Genomic DNA, 19916 nt, shown 5'->3' with positions numbered 1-19916 from the left:
CTTTCGATCGTCAAACCACTGCAGTGATATATATTCATTAAGAAAGTGTACACCATTTTTAGGGCATATGAGCACAGGTTTAACATATCCATGCTGAATTGCATAAGAGGGGGCATCACATAACAGAGAACACGGGTTTAACTGATCCATCCATCCATACATGAAAGACAGTTCACACCACTTTTTGGGCAAAGGTGAAACATATATCGGTTCATGCAAGCTAAGTGCACGAAATCCAAAAGTTAAGGTAAGCTTATAGCTTTGGCTCCTCACAATTCCCAGGAAAGAACTATATATTCTGCATCTGTGAGAAGGAAATCCTGATGTTGGTTCGGTCCAGCTTGCTTGCGTGCTTCTCCACGAGCGCCTCTGTTGCCTCTTCCACGCTTTCAAACAGCACAAGGGCCTGCGTTTTGCCGTTCGTCTCGAACAGTCTTGAGTTGGCGATAGTCCCATGCTCACCAACAAGGGAATGGATGGTATCTTCAGTTATGTCCTGTGGAAGCGCTGAGATGTGGATCATCTTGGTTGGGGCGCAACAGTGGCGGTAGTTCTTCACCACATTGCTGTTAAATCTGTTGAGGTGAGAAGTTGAGTAGTCACGTGCATCTGGATCAGCAGTAACGGTTGGGTACTTGGAGTAGTTCACTTCAAGCTTCTTTCCGAATAGCATTGCTCCCTGGATAGGAAATGCCATTAGAACAGAGCGTGATACGCAGCAACATCCACACACACACACACACACACACACACACACACACACACACACACACACACACACACACAAGAGAGTGTCCAGAATAAAAGAATGTGTGACCAAGAAGCACCTTTAAATACAGTACAGCAAGCTCAGCCTGAAGCCCGTCAGCCATCTGGATGAGGGCATGATCTGGTTTATTTTTGAGTATCTTGATACGCACGATATTCCCATACATTGAGAAAAGGTTGAAGAGCTTATCCTCATCAATTTTCTGCATGGAAGGATTAACCCATAAAACTAAGATATTGGTAAAGTGAATTTGGGAGAGTTTATAGCTAGTGAAATCTTACATCAGTGTTCAGATTGCTAACTAGAAGTGTGCAACGGTCATTGATGCCAGACACTCCAGGAGGCAATGTTCCACCAAAAGCAGCAGCGATCATTGCTGCCTTACTCATCTGGTATGGAGAAATATTAAAATAACAAAGTGCAGCAGATGCTTTGTATGAGATGTCCATGCTAACCTAAGACAAGCATAGATAGAAGCAGTAAAAACTAAACGCGGCTATTATCTGCAGGGTTTAAGGATTCATAATACATACCTGTGCATACGGATCTGTGTACAGCAGAGAGACGATCAAAAGAAATAAGTTAAACATGTTTTATCAAATATAGAAAAAATGGATAACAAACAAATCAAGGAACAGTGGAATGTCTTACCTCCAGGTTGCTGGAAACCAAACAAACTGCTTGGATCATTATAACTAGGCTGTTCCAAACAGAAACAATGGAGGTGAGATACTTCAGCATAGCAGATCGAATTGTCCACATAACAATAATTGAAAGTAAACAGATAATATAAAATAACAATAGAACAAAATGAGTTGAGGACATACCTGAGATGATCTTGAGCGTTGTTCTGTAGGCAAAGATGGATTTGTGAAATCTCTGAACAAGGAAAACAAAATGAGTTGAATTTTCAAGCTCCATAGAAAATTGACAATGAACAAAACAATATTGCAGTTATAAATTAGGTATCTGATACCTAGATCTATCGTTGTTGTAGTGAACTTGCAATTCGCTGAGACTGCAGATTCAACAGAACAAGTTAGATTCAGGAGAGCTAAGTGTGAAAACTAAGTATATGGTGTAGCAATTGCTACAGGCCTTACTTAGAATATTGAATGTCTAGCTGGCAGCAACCATCATATATGTTCCGTCCCTGAGATTATGTTATTTTCCAAAAGAGTGAGTTTAAAAGCAGCATAAGAAATGAACAGGAAACCTACATGTAAAGCACCATAAGCTGTATATTGAACAGGAAACCTACATGTAAAGCACCATAAGCTTGTATTGCACTTTGACGTGACTGATATTGTATGAGGGTTTGAAAGCCTGCACCACCAAAAAAGATCACCATAGCAAACAAGTCTTTTAATTCAGCATGTAGTAAACATATCGTCATTCCAGCAAAAAAAAATGCACTAAAAACATGGCTGTGAATATTATAAATAATTTAATTTTTTTTGAACGACTATGCAGTTGAGAGAACTATGAAATACGCCTCATAATCTGCATGCTATCTGGCAAGGAAAACACTGCATTAAATGCAAGAATAGAGTGAGAATGAGAGGTAGAAAGAATCTGACCGGCTGACTTTTGAAATGTGACTATCTTCTCCACAAATCCATAGGGAGAAAACACTTGATGAAGCACTTCAATGGTTATAGGGTAAAGCATATGATGAATGGTTACTAACAGAATTCGGTTAGGTTCTTCCTGAGGCCCAGCAGCAGACGAGTACCGAGAAAGAAAAGAGGAGAGAGATAGAAGAATGAATAAAGAAGAATAGGCACATCTAGTTGGAACAGAAGAGAAAGCAGAGAGATAGAAGGAATGCAAACTAATCAATCAGTGGGGACAAATGAATAGGTACATGGAAAATAATAATGCTATTGAAATCAAGATGTTTTGACAAAAATGTTTTTTTTCTTTTTGTAATATGTGAAGACTATCACATGCTAGGTGGTAAAACAAGAGAAAACTGTATCTAGCAGCTACACTAAATAAAAGCCTTATCCTGCATCCCATGTGTCAATGCCTGAAATATACACCTTGCCAACAAAAACTGACAATCATACAGTTATGAGAACTTAGTCTTCCAGCTTATAGCCAAAAACCTTGGAGCATGCTAAGGATTGATTACTGTTATAAGAGAAGGCACATTTTTCTTGCACCAGTAATAACTGATAAAGTTCTCCATGTATTTTTCTTGTAACAGAAACTCATTCTCTGTTAGGTTGGTATAATAAAACTTATTATTACAATATCGTATATCATAGAAGAACAAACCATCACTCCAAACAAAACTAAACTCTAGAATAGAGGGAAAACTCAAAGTCCACAATCATGAAAGCATACCTGATCAGGATTTCGTCCATGAGAGCTCTGATCAGTAGTCAATTCTTGGTGGGATGAATATTGCAAGTAAACATTTCTTCCCCTAATATATGGCATAAAAGCACATTTAAAATTACATAATAATATGAGTATCATATCTGTATCTATATTATCAAAGAAAACATAACAAAATTATGGGAAACAATGAAACTTCACCATCATATTATCATATGCAACATACAAATGGCACAACTCTTTCCTATAGCAGATAAGTGCAACAGCTTCAAAAGAAAATATATAAACAGAAGTCATTAGCACCTATATTCAGTGAAGCTGATCTATAAGCAGTCTTAAGAAATGGCTGTTTTTCCCCCAACAAACATAGCTTGTCCGAACAATTATTCTAACAAAAAGTCAAAATAATACTATTATACCAGAAGAGATGCCCTTGGGATGCAACAACACCTGGTCTAAGAACAAGCTTACCTTACACTGGGTTGAATTGTATTGTAGTATTGGATCACATTCACAGCAGAAGCTAAATCCTCCATCTGGACGAGAGCCTTTAACAGCAGCACAACCACATTACAACCACGCATGTCCATTTATAACAACTCAAACAGAAAAAAAAAAAGTAGAAGCCGAGATCAAACCTGGTTCTTAGCACGCAGCATGACGAGCTTGGCGACAGTGCCGAACGGCTGCACCACCTGGAGCAGTTCGCTCTGTATGCAACAGAAAGACCACAGAAAATATCAAAAAAAAAATCGTACTCCGACAAGCAGCTCATGAACTGCAAAAGCGCCAGCATCTCTTCACCTCGGAGATCTCATGCCCGACGTTCCGTATGTGGATCACCTTGGAGGGCTCGGCCATCCTCCCGCACCACGCCCGCACGCAACTCTGACCACACGCACACACACCCAATCAAAAACCCACCCACGCAAAGCAAACGAACGAATTAATCGATCCACCGAACCAATCGAACCGTAGAATCGATGAGCCAAACAGGAGAGGAGGACCGCGAAGGGTACCTCCGAACTAGGGTTTAGGCGGTGGGGGCGGAGCCGCGGAGGAGCTAGGGTTTAGCCTTGCGCGCGCGACGAAGGGGGATTGGCGAGATAAGATGAGGCGGCGCAGGAGAAGGAGAAGTGGAGGGGTGGATGCAGTGGCAGGGTGGGTCAGATTTGGGGAGTCCGCAATACGCACGGAAGAGGAGGAGACAGCATAGCACCCGCTTGGATTAACTCGGGAGACCGCGACACCGGCAGCCAATGCCGCCAAATCACGGAGCAGGAACATTTGCTAAAATTGACGTAAGTAGATGGATCTCCTCGGAAAGTCGATGATTTTTTTAAAAAAAATAAAACGTATAAACGTATGCGCTCATCGCGTACGTACGATCTATGAATATAGAGCACATTTTATCCTATAAAAATATCTCTAGAAAACCGGACAGATATATTTTAAGATTTACGAAATCACTACCGATGAATACATCATTTGCCACTAAAAAATTAACCATAAATACTATTTATGTGAAGTCTATAACTTAAATTTGGGTGGGCTGGTTTTACCACAATAAACTTAATCGGCTGCGGGAGGCCAGATTCCCTAACATTAAAAACAAAGCAAGCGATTAGAGCGAGATTAATTAAATATTACCCTAAAAAATTGAAAAAATAGATTAATATAACTTTTAAAGTAACTTTTTTTAGAAAACTTTAAAACAAATATACCGTTTAACAGTTTAAAAAACGTGCGTGTGAAAAAAGGAGATAGGTGAGTTAGGAAAGAAGGGAAGGAACACAGTTAATAATTGATTTCGTGCTAGAAGATCAGCAGTGCTTCTGCTGATTTGCTGCTGTTAATGATATCATGGCGTTCTTCTACAGTAAAGCCTGTATTGATCGAGCCATCGGCTTCACGCCGCGACGAGCCTTAAATAATTCGACAAACAGGCTGTCAGTTACAAATTTTATTTCAGTCTGGAATATAATTTTTTTTTAGAATTACACAGTACAACGCATACACTCACCCCTATAAACGCACGCATGCAAAGCCTACCCCTATAAGCATCTTCAAAGACTGCGCCGACAAGATTAACAAAGTCATCACAGGCGCCTCCCTGGGTATGTCGCCTACCACTAAAAGCACAGAGCCGGTGTTACTGAGGCTCTTTATAACCACTAGGCTACAGGCCCTTTCGTAGTCTAGAATATAAATTTGATGGCACAATCATCATGTAACATATACTCAAATAAATCAAATGATGTATCAGACAGAATCACAAAATCTGTTTTTTTAAAGTTTGCCTAACAAAAATTAAGATCAGATATGACAACCTAAAATGAAACCATAATGGCACATCTCCAAAAAGAAAAACATGCAGAAACAGAGGAGCCGTATCCTCTGCGTTTCGGTTCCACAGACCACAATAGAAATACTACTGCAGGAGTTATTATCTAGCTTCAATAGACTTTGAACATCGTATAGTAGAGGGGAAAATGACAGTCAATTGAGTGGTCCAAAGTACGAGAAGCCCTTTACAACACATAGATTTCCACTAATCTTACAGCCTTATGCACGCCTCCTTTAAAAAACAAAATCGACAATGCAATCAGAGAAGAATTCTTAAGGGGGCGTATTCTCTGCCCAAACCTGTATGTATTCTGGTGGTTCAATGAGGAAAATCTCAGCGGTTTAGGTATTGACTACAAGTTCAGCCCACCATTAGTCTATGGCAATTATGAGGAAACCAACTGAAATATACATGAGGAAGACGGGATACAGGGCCAGAGCCTTTCTCCTTGGGTTAACTGCAGCACTCATGAATGGATATGCAGCCCAGGAACTCCATGCCAATGTGACGGTCACTACGATGATCTTTAGTATGACATTGTCCTTCAGCATGCAAACTAGAGCTCCAACATCCAGAGGAAACAGACAGTAGCCAAGAAGACTGAGGCTCTGGAAGAAGATAATGTGCCCACCCTGTAGGGAAACATTGACAAAAATCATTACAAGACACTACAACATTATCACATGACTATTTCTGCAGAGTTGCAAATTGAAGGCAGGCATTCACTGAGGGGGAGAGATCTTACCAGAAGCAAGACATTTAGCGTAAGAATTATAGCCCCAGCTGCTAGGACAGCGAATGCAACAGCAAATACTTCAGACTACAAAGACAAACAGCACAGAAATCAGCATAACAGAATTAAAGCTATGGAATAATCCACAAATGGACAACTATCAGGACATAGGGTGTGTTGTCGAGAAGAAAACTGCATAATGCTATGTCAACAGAGAGATTAAAATAACTGAAACCCCCAAAACAAAATAATTTGGTCAGTTTCAAACTGTGGTGATTGAATGGGGCAAACAAATACACGAGGAGATCATTAAACCATTATGATTTCTTCCATATGGCGAATCAAACATCTAGACAGCTCCCCACCAATGCATCATCAGTTCTTGAATTCTCTGAATGAGAAGTGTTGCATTTTGGTTTCTTCTAGATGCCCACCCACTATCAGTAATTACCAAAATAATTAATGCAGGTTACCAGACTCTAATCAACAACGATCATATCTCCGCACCTACATTAGTTTACTTGCTATGACACTTTTCCTATTCATATCAAGTTAGACATTTGGATATTGACAACGACCTAGTATGTTGAAAGACAACATAGATGTTAGGTAACGATCCAGTATGCTACCATATTGCGGAATAGAAAATATAAATTGTACCCAAAATCCCAAATTGTCAAAGTTCTGCATAACCAGTATACAATCAGTTCATTTAACGATATTCTTGCCTTAGAAATGACTATCGGAGGTAGAACTAAGTAGCCACACTTAAGCAATCAGACCATTTAAGCCATGCCTAGCATTTAACCTTAGCTGAGCAGACAAAACGATACAATTAATCGGACACAGCACTGTGACTTGCAAGTGATTGCTCTACTATCACCATGAACCCAGTACCTATTCAACTATTGTAAATATTAAAGCAGAGCTTCCATATGAATGGTTAGAACCGATATTTGCCTTGAACATCGAATGTATCATCTGGTTCAATAATGTATAGTCCAATCTACATTATAATACGCGTAGCATCATGAAACCTAAGAGATCGAATACTTCGCAGGCAACACCAGCATTTCCAGATCCATACAAAGTCAATCAGCCAGCGGATCTGGTTGTCGAAGGAGAGTAGGTACCTTCTTGACGGAGGCGGACCAGGAGAGTGTGAGGCCGAGGAAAACGATGAAGAAGAAGGGCCCCCAGAGATCCCAATCCCTGAGCGCCTTGCCGGGGTCCTCGCGGTAGGGGTTGGGGAAGACGACGAGCTTGAGGTTGCTGACGATGCGGGCGAGGTCGCGCTTGACGGTGTCCCACACGGGCTCGGTGAGCGTGTTGGGCGGGGGGCCGAAGCCGTCGGAGGCGATGGGGACGGAGACGGAAGCGGGCGGCGCCTGGGGCACGATGATGGGGACGGACGCGCCGGGGAGGGAGGGCTTGGCGGGGGCCGGGAGCGGGGCCGGGGAGGTGGAGACCGGGATGGAGGCGCGCGGCGGGGACGGCGGCCGCGCCGGGAGGACGGTGGCGGAGGGCGCCGCGTAGATGAGGCTCTCGATCTCGTCCATGTCGGACTGCGCCGACGACGGGTGGAGCGGGATCGTGTCGCCGTGGTTGTGCGACATGGCGGTGGCGGTGGTGGATCTGGCGCGTCGGTGGCGCGGCGGAGAGAGATCTCGCGGGAGTGCGTGCTGGGTTTGGGAGGAGAGTTGGGGTGGGGAGGTGCGGATTTGCGGGTGGGTGCGTACCTGCCTGCCGGCCTGCGACTGTGGACTCCACCGGGGGGCTTTGCTTGGGAGGAGGGAGACGCGGGATGGCACGTGATACGACGTGAGCGTTGAGAGCGCGCCCAAAGTCTGGAGAAGCTTAAAATTGGGATAAGCGGTTGATAAGAAATAATCTAAAAGCTAGTTTTTCGATTTTCTGAATTTGATACTACGGGTGTGTTTAGTTCATGCTAAAATTAAAAGTTTGGTTAAAATTGAAATGATGTGACAGAAAAGTTGGAAGTTTATGTGTGTAGGAAAGTTCTGATGTGATGGAAAAGTTGGAAGTTTGAAAAAAAAAGTTTAAACTAAACTCGGCCTACAACTATAAATTCTTAAAATCTGACTATTTGTGAAAGTTTCTCCGTAGTCGATTGCAGAGGATCCTGATCACTGAATTTAACCCGTGGAGGTTCTAGGAGAACTGTAGCACCCTTTGCCACGCTCCGAAGCGATGGTGTGGCCTACGCATTGGAGACAATGGAGATCTCCCGTCCCGAGCTTGAGAGGGATTAGTGAAAAGGACTTTCACCTTAGCCTCACTGCCTCAGTTGCTATGTTCTTCTTTTTACCTTTTCAAATGAATACTCCCTCCGTCCCATAATATAAGGGATTTTAAGTTTTTGCTTGTAACGTTTTGACCACTTGTCTTATTCAACAAATTTTAAAATTATTATTTATTTTATTTGTGACTTACTTTATTATCTACAGTACTTTAAGCACAACTTTTCGTTTTTTATATTTGCAAAATAAAATTGAATAAAACGAGTGGTCAAACGTTGCAATCAAAAACTCAAAATCCCTTATATTGTGAGACGGTGGGAGTAACATTTTAAATGAAACAAAACAAAGTTTTTCAGTATGTCCCAAATTTTTCCATTGTCTAAAACGTATCCTGCAATGTAATGGGGATTCAATTGAAGTTTGGTACAGCAAAACCAAAACATCGGATCCTTTTTTTTTAGATATTCACAATGTAAAAGTGAAAATAAGTTACTGATCAATGCAATATATATTGACCGAATATTTATTTCACTACAGTCTACGGCAGTCTTTTACAAGACATTATTTTTGACTTGTAACCACACAAATAAATAAGCAATAAATAAATTGAACCTCTATCTAACCTATGGACAGCTAAGGATTGAATGGGAAGCAACACTTCTCAAGGGCTTGTGAAAACCATTGAAAAAAGTCTAGCTGTTCTTCCTTTACATCTGTGGGTGGTGGGGCAAGCGGAAGTTCGGCAGGGAGATGTCGATGAAATGAGTCTACTGCGGCTGCCACGCCATCTTCATTCCCAATTGCTATTGCCAGTTCCATTGTTCGTGATTTTACCTTCAGCAAGGAGCCAAGAAAAGGGTTAACTAACAAACACAGACATGCATTTGCTCACTACCATTCATTTATGCAGCGACTTCACGAGATAACAGCATACTTTTACTGTCCTACATGACAAATGAGCATACACCTACTTGAATGCAGAGGTAATAAATCGTTTATTTCTTTTCATGTCAACCTGGCAAAGCATGCCCCGAGTGTTGTCAGGGGTGCCTTTGTCAATACTATCTCCTAGTATCTCAAAAGTTATGCCACAATTTTGTAGTGAACGTGAAGTTTAGCAATTGTTTGGACTCCTAATGTACTCTTTTACTCCCTCTGTTTGTTTCTCTTTTTTTTTTTACGTTGGATAGTTCAAAATTGAACTAACCAACGTCAAATAAAAGAGAATGGAGGGAGTGTCAGTTTGGAGGGAAGTCCGCTCCAAGCTCTTGAGGAAATAAACACAAAAGATTATAAACATAAAATAAAATGGAAGCATAGAAACAGTACTACCTCAGGATCAAGCATGAATCTTATAGCATTTGAAAGTGCCTCGACAGTAAGTTCTGCTATAGGAATAGGTGCAGGGCCAACACCTTGTGCATGAATTCTCTCACCCCAGAAGAATTGATCTCCAAAAAATGGCACTATGGTAGTTGGGCACTGTTAAGAGTAAAGAAATAAGAAACGACATGGAGAAATACTGACGATAGTTATTGTGAAGGAAAATATATGACATTTTATGCATATTTAATAAGATCTTGTATATTGAGGAAACTATGAATACAAGGATAACATTTTTCATATGGATGGAGGGCTGAAAAGGCCCTGGTTTTGTTTTGTAATCAAGTGACATGTTTTCTGCTAAAAACATGAAAATATCACATTCGAAGGCTCCAATATTAATCCAACCTCCATCGGTATTGAAATATCATTTCAGTTTGTAAAGAGACTAGTTGCTTACCCCAGCTACAAGCCCCGCGGCTGTGGTACCAGCCCCACCATGATGTACCTAATAAACAAACATATAACCTGATAAGTAACATATTCGGGAACATAATGCACTACTATTGAACATCACAAGATTCACGTTAACGAAATTTATAGTTACTCTGAGCAAAAGTTTTCATTCTATTGATGCTTGATACCATATGGTAACATTCGTTTAAAAAATTACACATTGTGACGCTTTCGACCATATTATAAATACAGCTACCACATTGTTTGCTCGTACCAGCGTATTCTGTGATACCACACAATATATCACTGCATATTGGAGGTAGCATTTAATTGTTTTATTTTAAAATAAAGATTAAATAATTCTATAATGGTGTATACAACTCGGTGAAAAAATCATGGTTAGAAAAAAGAAAAAAAGAGAGGAAAGGCAGTCTTCTAAATGGTGGTGTTGCAATATAAAACTAACCACTGCAGCACAGCGAGGAAACAGCCAGTCGTGAGGGCAATCCTCCAAAATGAAGACATCAACTGGAACTTCTGAAACTGCAATTGCAGGTTGCATTCATAAATGTACAAGGTAGGTTAGTTCGTTATTCTGTGTCCATCAGATGTCAATCCCAACATTAAACAGAACAAAAGTCAGACCAAATTTAATCTTCTCTAACCATATTTAGTCAAGAGCTACAAGAAATGACAGTCTACCAGATTTAAAATAGGTTGCTACAGAACAACCATATTTAGTCAAGAGCTACAAGAAATGACAGTCTACCAGATTTAAAATAGGTTGCTACAGAACAATGCCCGCATGTTTGAAATCTACTACCTAGTACACACATGCTCCAGAATAACTACATCAAGAGATAGTACGCACATTGTAAAGATTGAAAAGAAGCACAATTAGAATTCAGAAACAACTTACAACTTCCAAGATCTCCCCAACCCCGACTAATGATTCCTCTTTGTCCTGTTTCTCTTAGTGCGTCCAGAATGACAGAAGTGACTTTTTTTTCATCACCAAGAGGCTTCAAACACAACAAAAACCACATTAGCAGAACTATACAGTTCTCATAACGGAACATAAGAGGAAATAATTCTCATATCAATCCCATCATAGATGTCTCAAAGGGCTGTGAGTTTAAGGCTGAAAACTTCTGAGTATCTAATTTTCACAATCTAAGAAGATCTATCTATTATTTATGTAGCCAAAATAACATGATTCAGTTCAGATGTATTAGGAAAACTTCCATTGGCATATTGCAAGTTATCAAAGGATTAGATGGATGAAAAAAAATTGCCGTTCAGAAAAACAAACAAGGGGGATGCAACTTGCATGGTGGAATGAGAATACAAAAGGTATTCTTATGGTTAGTTTTTATATGAAAATATTGTTGTCATACTTATTGAAATTATAGTATTCAAAACACTAGGTTATTGAACAGTCTTCTACTCATTTTTCACATAGGGATCATACCATGCTACCAAAACCAATATATATTGGTTTTGGCCCCTGTTGAAGCCACTGAGAAAGCTCTTGCGGTGGTTGATACTTTGTTCCAAGATTTAAGAAGCAATATCCCACAACATCCACGAGAGGACCCCAATCTGTAGATGAAAAAACATGCACACAATAAGATCCTAAGATATTTGTAAGGCATGAAAATCAACAAACAGGTCATGGTGGTATAATTATAAACGAGCATGATGATGATTCATTTTGTAAAAGCTAAGTAAGTTTTACATCTGCAGACTGAGTTGCTTGATGCAGAAAATATGTTGTAGGGGTCCAAAGCGCACATAGGTCAATGGGGATAAATGTTATCATGATATTTGCGAAACAAAAAAAAAATACATACGCTAGTATTTCTTTTTGTGTGTGTGTGGGGGGGGGAGGGGGGGCATATATTAGTGTTTCTAACCATGCTGCCATCCATATCTATATATATGGTCAGCTACCCTCACATGCACAAAAAATGGACCCTGTCAAGAGGGTCCTATCACTTTATTGTAATGGGCTAGGATACCTAATTACTTGGATTTATGTTTACACCATAAGGAAGAAAATATATCTACCATATACATGAGACAAAAAAAATGATGTGCATTTCATGTTGAAGCTCAATTATGCACTAACAGATAAGTTGTATCATGAAATTTTAGAAAAAAGTTTATATAAGGATACCATTTGGCTTCGGCATTAGATGAGGGCTCCACATGTATCCAGTAGGTAAGTGTGATATAGATCCATGATATGTGCTGAAATAGGCAATAGGGGCCAATTTTAACTTCTTCCTGAACTCATTTATGAATCCCCTGGTGCCCCACCAAATTACTAAATCCAAAATCAGATAGGATAGCTGAATGTGAGAGGTAAGCATGTCAGAATCTGATTCATTTTTAAAAAATCAAGACAGATCAATTCGACTGTTATATACATATAATGGAAAATAACATATCTAAATTGTGGCTGCACAACTGTGAAAAAGGTAGAGGTTGTACCCTGTAAGTTGCACTCTGAGGCATTCGTGCCAATGGATGAGGGAACTCATTAGTTGGCCTGCCTACAAATATTGGGAGTTAGAAAAAAAGGATATATATCAACCTTACACAAAGAGTACACCATAAATCTTCTCAAATAAAAAAGGAATCAGTCATAGTGATCGTAGGTCCTGCCATCCAGCTCCTATCCTCACTTCAAAAGATTGAGGATAACCTACATGGATATGTAGGAGTGCATCCTCTGCCCACGTGTTTATGCATGTGAGCAGTTCATCTAATGTGAATTATACTGTTATACATCCAATGTTTTATGAAGACAATTTTTACTTTGCACTTTTCATAACCCAAATGAAGAGTCCTCGCAGCTCACTATTTGGTAGAGTTTACATTAGAATTTCGAGTACTAGTTCTGTTGTTTTTGTACTATAACTATTTGGTAGAGTTTCCGTTAGAATTACTTGAGTACTGTTTCCTTTGTTTCATACTATATTCAGGATATTAGTCTAGCATCACTAAAGAAATTTATCGAGCAGTGTCAAAGGTGTTCTTAGTAAAAGTTTCTAGCACAATCAATAGCAAGTGGGACATGAAAAGGAACGACACAAAAATCTTAACAGGGATAGCCATGATGATAGGAAAATTATAAAATGTTTTTATGCTGGCAAGGAGATAGTACAGACTTACGTCCATGGAAAAGTGAAGAAGATGTGCAGGGGTACCCCAAGTGCCTCTGCAATATGTAGATGTCCTGAAGTGATATAATTTGTTAGAAGAATATAACACAGTACACTGGTATATCAATATTAGTATCGTAATATTTACAAGTCCTATGATTACAGTATTTTGGCATAAGACCAAGCAATTGCTTTGCCTTTCAAAGTTAATGGATGCATGACCATTGACCAGTCAAGTTGATGCTTTGTTAATTTTTTAAAGGGATAAAAGCTGGCCAAAACTTTAGTATGTGAGCAAGTAGCGCGTGTTCATTTTACCGTATTGACAGTGGTTTAAGAAAGTTTACATGGTGGTACTCTTTAACTGTTGCATTCATAGCAAATGTTGAAGGCCTCAGGGTAAAGGCAAGCATACTTGATGAAATGGGAGAGATAAGGCTTTCAACAAGTCAAAACCTCGGCAGTAGATCCATCGCCTCAATTGAATGCCAAATACTAAGTAGTTTTAATGACTCAGAAAACAAAAATATGAAGTCAGAAGCTAACAGAATTTGATGTGCAAAATAGTCCTATCTATCTAGTACTTCTTCTGTTTCACATTAAGACGTTTTGGGTTTTGCATAGGTTCATGCATGGATTCAAGTATGTGCTTCATATATGTGTCCAAATTAGATTCAAGTATGTGCTTCATATATGTGTCCAAATTCATATGGATGTTAGTGAATCTAGATGAACGATGGAGAGGCCAAAATGCCTTATAATGTGGAACGGAGGGAGTACATAATTAATGCAGGTGCGATAATGGATTTTCTTGAGAGATTATAAATTTCCACATTTATAGGAAGAAAGCATCCAACAGCTAAAAGTATCACTAAATACAACTCTATCTTTCTTACAAAGTGCATATTGTGGCATGCACAACTCAATAAGATTTACTAAAAGAACATGCTAAATCAACAAATATTATAAAAAAAACTTATAATTAACCTTTGGTAAAGAGAATAGAGTGGTGTCATAACAGCAAAACCCACCTAAAGCAGGAGGATTTGCAATTATTGCCTGAGCTCTAAAAGGTAATCCAGTGTCCAAATCAGGTTCTGTGCATGCAGGTAGAACAGAGAAAATTATTTCCTTAAGCTGCTTTCTTTGAACAGAAATTTCTGTGGGTCCAGCCAGGCAAAATCCTTTGTTTTTTGTCATATCTGCAGTTGAAAATGCCCTTTGTCAAATCAAAAGTATAGTACAAACATATTTATAAAAACTCCGTTCAATAAATAACTCATAAGCACTGTTATATAACTTGTGAAAACCATTATGCTTCATCATTAGCAAAATGGCATAACAGGATTATGACGGGGCAATGTTATTTTAACAAATTCATTTTTGTGGACAATCAAGTCTACCAAAATAAGCAAATGCAGCCTTATGAGTAAACAGTCATATATTTTGAGCAAGGCAGGTGACAAGATTAATTCAGAATAAGAAAAGAAAAACATATGGTGTATAAAATTTTCCATTCCTGGAGGCATAGCAGTATTTATACAATCTATAAAAGCAGGAGACAGCAAATCATACACTGAGCCAATATGCGAGGATCACCACCCAACGGGTAAAAATCAATACCAGCTGACTTCACAAAGGTACGGAAATTGGCGTGAGTTGCCAATCTAACATAGTGACCAAACTCCTGCAGGAAATGCCAAAATTTCTATTAGGGAAAATTGGTTTGGTGAAACTGAAAGATACCAACTTTAGAAATATACAGTCCAAAGTCACATGTGACAGGTACACTTAATAACATCCAATTTTTGCACTATTTAGATATCTAGCATTTTGTCGCCCTTCCGTTACTTTTACCCATTTTTCATATTTTTTGGACTGAACAACAGATGGGAAAAGACAAAACTGCCCTTGAATCATTAAGCACTCAGTCTACTCTACATCATCCTGGATTGATCCAATCTTGCCATCTCTAGCCTTGCTAACGGCTCCCATAACCGCCATCTGCTCGGGGACTGTGCTATCAGCATGGAACTGGTTGCATGAGCAGGTAAATCGACTGCGGCAGCGGATAGTGATGAGGGACTTGTTGGAGTAATGAGGAGTAAGGATTAACTCATCATCCATTATTGATTGACAAGAAAATGGTGAGACAACCTGCGTTTGAAAGGATTTGAACTCAGGCCGATGCACTGCTCCTGGCAGCTCCCTGCCAGCCGAGCTAGCAGCCATTCTCGGTGATGAGGGACTAGCGGAGCCGGCTGATGGTCCAAGACCATGGCTGGCATGGATTTGACAATAATGCCACCGGTGAGTGGTGGTCAGGGACTGTGGCAGCGCCAATGGATGGTGAACTAGAACTGCACCAGTTGTGAGGAATCAATTGCACCGCCACCGACGAGTGGCGATCAGGGACTACCGCAGCAGCATGGAATTGTATGCGGGGATGGTGGAGTCAACTGCAGCAGATGGAAAGAAAGTATGGGGCAGGGAAGTCGACTACGGTGGCGACGGCAGGGGATCAACTGCAGCGGCAGGCTGGCAGTACCTAGAGTTCGCTCCAAGTGCAGGCTCTGTGGAGTTTGCCAGCGAACGAGCAGTTTGTCATCCACACAGAGGGTATTTCGGTACAAGAGTTATCTGAAGCCCATCACTTGATGGAAATGGTAGAGAACTAAATGTTTGTAACTTCGAATGGTATTAAAGTGAACCAATAACTCTGAGTGGTATATTTTTAAAACCAATCTTCCCTTTCTATTAAGGGGGAAGCAAATACAAGCTTGCAAATATATTGTAAATCCAGTATGTTATTTGATGATTGCTATTAATTAAGAGGATTCCATAAGATATCATGAGTATATACACTTAAAAAATAAATACACAAAAACATACTACGGGTGTAAAAATAGTGCAATCCAAGTCAGATATATCAAGGTAGATAAGTAAAGAGTAGTGTAGCTCTGTCCCTCTAAAACATTTCAAAGGCTGGTAGACAGCATAAACTTGTAGCCATGGTTCAGTTATGTGTAGTCTTGCTCATAATCTCGACCACCACTGCCAGGCAGGCCGTTATGTTCACATCATCTAAAGTTATCAGAATAATAATCTTGAGCACACACTTAACAAAATAGACCTAGCATATCAATTGTCCACAAGAACTCTTGAATGGATCTCTAGTGGGAGTTTGCAAATTCACTTGCCTGAAGTCGTTTAGCTAAGGCTATAAATGGCTGGACATCCCCTCGTGTTCCAACTACAAGAATAACAATCTTCAACTTTGGGACTGACTTGCTCAATCCAGGTGCAGCTTCCACAATATCACGAGACAGAGAACCGAATGCATCAATCTCTGAAAGTTCGGATGCAATAAGAGCACTACGTTTCACATCTACCTCCAGTGTACCATCATTCTGGATCTTTACCAGATTCTCAATTATCTTTATCTGAAATCCAAAATAATAATGAATAGCTAAATACATGGTACCAACAAAACAAGCTGAATTCAATGCCATATTGACATATAACTTCCATTTTTGTAGGTAAAATATCACATGAGACCCTAATTATGAATAGGTAAAACACAAAGTAGAAACATCAGTTCTTTTGGAACTTGCAAGAATCATTCTATGAAGATACAAGTGTTGCTTCCTGGCTGTTCACAAATTTCAACTAAAGTCAAGCTCTAGTCTCACCATGACTGTAGTAAACACTAAACAGCATATCAAACGTCAGTTCATTTCTAGCCCCATTGTAACTAGCTCATTGTGGATAGATGACTATATAGAATGGTAATTGCATCTAGATATCAGGCTGCAGGCAGAAACTAGTATCCATTGTTACATTGGCAATAATACAAACAACGGAACAGTGTCACATGAAGTTTCTGGCATGCATGAAAATACTGCATCGTATATTGAATGCAAAAAATTCCAAACGTGTAATAGTATAACATAATATGAACAACCTTCTCATTTTCCGATAGCATATCCAACGTGAGGTCACACTTGAGCAACCTATCAGAGTATGATCTTACAAAAACATGCTCTTGCCCTTTAGAACAATCCGAAGTGGCAGTTGTGGATTTACTATGTCCAAATCCTGTGGCAGAACAGATTGCAATGTTGGCAACAATTATATTTTTAGCAAAAAATAGGCGTATATAATGCAGTAGTATATATCTACTGTATGAATATTTCTCAGTGAAACACCTGCAGGTCCCAGATGTTTTACAACAATAATTATTATTTTTTTAGGTAAACAATAATAGTGAGTATATCTTATACAATTCTCCGAGCTAATGCAATTGAGAACAGTAGATTGCAAGATGCCAAGATAAACTCTGAGGCACATAATATTAAATTATTCAGCCTTCCAGTCTTGTAATAAAGTGAGAACATGACTAGCCAGTGTTGTAAGAAAGTGAGAACATGACTAGCGTGAGCTGTAAAATCAAAATCTTAGTAATGTGATGAAACGAATACTCAGGCCAAAACTCCATGTTATAGTAAGAACAAAATTGAAATGGAGCAACAACCTTGTAAATCAGTAAGTTAGCTATATCTCATCCTAACATCCTTACACCAACACTAAAGTATAGTAAACAACTAAACACTACCAACTTGCCCTGAACACCCCATCGGCATTCAGAATTCAAACATGCATAAAGCTTAAACCATCTAAAATGGCTATATATATCACAAATATCATCATACATTTGCTTTGGAAGTGGCAAAATACTTAAACTGGTGAAAATTTGTGCGACCTGAAAGTTCCCCCTTCCCGAAAATTTAGCACTATATATCTCCGATCACGCACTTAAGCATACTTACGGCTAAAACCCGTGCAAATTTGTGCGCCCACTGCACTGGAAAAAAAAATCGAGCAATACCAAAAACGAACCTGGGTGCCGAGAGGAAGGGAACCCATCAGCGTCGGCCGATCCGGAGAACCTGGCGTCCATGGACCTCAGCACGAACTCCCCCATCCCCTCCGCGAACGACGACGAGGCCCCCACCGCCTCCGCCCGCCACCGATGCCGGAGGCCTCCCTCTCCCTCCTTCCCCCACTCCGCCACCGCCTCCCCGCTACTCCCCATCCCCAGCCCCTCGCGCACGCCGCCACCCGCCCCCACGAGCCTCCGCCGCCGCCGCCGCCGCCACTCGACGAGAAGCTGCTGCTGCTGCTACCGCCCTCCCCGGCCTCGCCTCACCATTGGCAGAGAGGCAGGGAGAGAGAGTGGGTGCCAGTACGAGATGGCTGGCTCGCGCTCGCGCTCGCAGGGAAGCCTTGTCGTTGTCGTTGCCGCCGTGGAGGCGGCGTGGTGATGGCCGCGTGCGCGTGGGGGATGCAACGCAATGCAACCAAACCACCAGCTAGTCAAGCGTTGGCGACGGAACGGACGGGAGGGAGGAAGAGGCCGTGGGGGAAGAACGGCGTTCCACGTGAGGGCGCCCGCGTGGGGACTGGGGACCGTCCATCCAGTCATCTGGGCCGTCCGTTGGTCGATCGACGGTGGATTGGGGGGTTTTGGGGGGTGAATCGGTGTATGGACTCGGAGTACGGAGGTTTTCCGCGGCGAGGTGGCTCGAGACGTTTCCTTGATGTAGGATGGTTGTGGGGTCCAGCTGCAGCCCAGGTGTCCCTGAGCCGAGCCCCTGACGACGACTGGTGATGAACTGATGATGATGATTAGCCCGAGAAGGCGACGAAAACGTGACATCGGCTACCGTTTCTGGGTTTATCCTTTGACTGGACCAAGAGGCCCAAAGCCTTCGGTAATATTGGTCAAATGTAATAAGTCCACTTTACATCCCTCATCTTTCCGTCAAGTTTAATTATGGCAATACCGGAAATATTTGCCTTCCAACTTATAAAACCGGGTTAAACTATGTCTCATGACAGAATGGATGGTTGATTTCTCTGATGTGCCATCCTAATCAACAAAAAAAGGGGGCTGTTATATACCAGTATCCCGTTGGGATACTATCTATCCCAACGGGATCGCTCCCTGTCCACCTCCCTCAGACACGAGAGTGCAGGCCACCGTGGAAGCAGCACAGATGCGGCTAACGCCGGCGGCGCGGACGCGGCCGGCGCCGACGACCTCCAGCGCGGAGGACGCGGCCGCCGGCGATGAACTCCAGCATGGAGGACGCGGCCGCAGGCGAGCTCCGGCGTGGGGCATGGTCGCATGGACGGCGGAGGATCTGCGTGGTGACAGAGACGGCGCCGGCGACGAGCTCAGGCGTGGGGCGTGGACGGCGGAGGATCCTGCGTGGTGATGGCGGCGGCGCCGGCAATTGAGCTCCAGCGTGGAGGACGTAGCCGCCGGCTGAGGCGTGGACGACGGACGTGGCTGCCGGTGACGAGCTCCCGACGGAGGACGCGGTCGTTGGCGACGAGCTCCGATGTGGACCGTGGACGGGGGAGGATGCGGCTGCCGGCGACGAGGTTCGGGTTCAGTGTGGAGCGTGGACGGGGGAGGACATGGCCGCAGGCGACGATGCCTCGA

The 19916-nt window shown here is 41.5% G+C and overlaps 3 protein-coding genes across 5 annotated transcripts; all 3 read right to left on the bottom strand.

The window, feature by feature from the left end:
• Nucleotide 1: 1 nt before the first annotated feature.
• On the bottom strand, nt 2–4307 carry LOC4325048 (polypyrimidine tract-binding protein homolog 3). 3 transcript variants are annotated; one of them, XM_015758117.3, is made up of 15 exons: nt 4089–4307; nt 3920–4003; nt 3754–3825; nt 3587–3663; nt 3122–3203; nt 2350–2479; nt 2031–2095; nt 1873–1922; nt 1746–1787; nt 1597–1648; nt 1421–1469; nt 1303–1316; nt 1051–1224; nt 828–971; nt 2–679 (listed from the first exon to the last, which is right to left on the bottom strand). In XM_015758117.3, exons 2-15 carry the CDS (start codon nt 3974–3976, stop codon nt 290–292), a joined length of 1398 nt encoding a protein of 465 aa, XP_015613603.1. In that variant the 5' UTR covers nt 3977–4003; nt 4089–4307; the 3' UTR covers nt 2–289. The 3 variants fall into 3 exon arrangements, with proteins under 3 accessions (XP_015613603.1, XP_015613598.1, XP_015613609.1); XM_015758112.3 differs by having other exon boundaries at nt 4135–4307; XM_015758123.3 differs by having other exon boundaries at nt 1051–1158; nt 4135–4307.
• Nucleotides 4308–5596: 1289 nt separating this feature from the next.
• LOC4325047 (protein YIP4b) lies at nt 5597–7980 on the bottom strand. Its single transcript, XM_015760497.3, has 3 exons — nt 7329–7980; nt 6208–6282; nt 5597–6094 (listed from the first exon to the last, which is right to left on the bottom strand). Exons 1-3 carry the CDS (start codon nt 7809–7811, stop codon nt 5834–5836), a joined length of 819 nt encoding a protein of 272 aa, XP_015615983.1. The 5' UTR covers nt 7812–7980; the 3' UTR covers nt 5597–5833.
• Nucleotides 7981–8848: 868 nt separating this feature from the next.
• On the bottom strand, nt 8849–18790 carry LOC4325046 (sterol 3-beta-glucosyltransferase UGT80B1). Its single transcript, XM_015766956.3, has 14 exons — nt 18305–18790; nt 17370–17503; nt 16606–16848; nt 14981–15092; nt 14437–14607; nt 13416–13479; nt 12732–12789; nt 12415–12589; nt 11707–11837; nt 11155–11257; nt 10702–10778; nt 10240–10287; nt 9789–9938; nt 8849–9290 (listed from the first exon to the last, which is right to left on the bottom strand). Exons 1-14 carry the CDS (start codon nt 18498–18500, stop codon nt 9090–9092), a joined length of 1863 nt encoding a protein of 620 aa, XP_015622442.1. The 5' UTR covers nt 18501–18790; the 3' UTR covers nt 8849–9089.
• Nucleotides 18791–19916: the final 1126 nt, after the last annotated feature.

This window comes from Oryza sativa, chromosome 1 (genome assembly GCF_034140825.1).
Source record: "Oryza sativa Japonica Group chromosome 1, ASM3414082v1".
Classification (NCBI taxonomy): domain Eukaryota; kingdom Viridiplantae; phylum Streptophyta; class Magnoliopsida; order Poales; family Poaceae; genus Oryza; species Oryza sativa.
Note: the sequence above shows the minus strand (reverse complement) of the source record. Positions and strands in the feature narration are given on the sequence as shown.

Excerpts from the sequence above, each read along its gene's own strand:
- LOC4325046 (XM_015766956.3), bottom strand. The coding sequence starts at position 18,500 with ATGGGGAGTAGCGGGGAGGCGGTGGCGGAGTGGGGGAAGGAGGGAGAG. Across the intron at positions 15,093-16,605 it reads CCTTAGCTAAACGACTTCAG|GAGTTTGGTCACTATGTTAG; the intron begins GCAAGTGAATTT and ends CATTTCCTGCAG. Across the intron at positions 11,258-11,706 it reads ATATTGGTTTTGGTAGCATG|CCTCTTGGTGATGAAAAAAA; the intron begins GTATGATCCCTA and ends TTGTGTTTGAAG.
- LOC4325047 (XM_015760497.3), bottom strand. The coding sequence starts at position 7,811 with ATGTCGCACAACCACGGCGACACGATCCCGCTCCACCCGTCGTCGGCG. Across the intron at positions 6,283-7,328 it reads GGTCCGCCTCCGTCAAGAAG|TCTGAAGTATTTGCTGTTGC; the intron begins GTACCTACTCTC and ends TTGTCTTTGTAG. Across the intron at positions 6,095-6,207 it reads CGCTAAATGTCTTGCTTCTG|GGTGGGCACATTATCTTCTT; the intron begins GTAAGATCTCTC and ends GTTTCCCTACAG.
- LOC4325048 (XM_015758117.3), bottom strand. The coding sequence starts at position 3,976 with ATGGCCGAGCCCTCCAAGGTGATCCACATACGGAACGTCGGGCATGAG. Across the intron at positions 1,788-1,872 it reads CTAGACATTCAATATTCTAA|TCTCAGCGAATTGCAAGTTC; the intron begins GTAAGGCCTGTA and ends TTGAATCTGCAG. Across the intron at positions 972-1,050 it reads TTAGCAATCTGAACACTGAT|AAAATTGATGAGGATAAGCT; the intron begins GTAAGATTTCAC and ends CCTTCCATGCAG.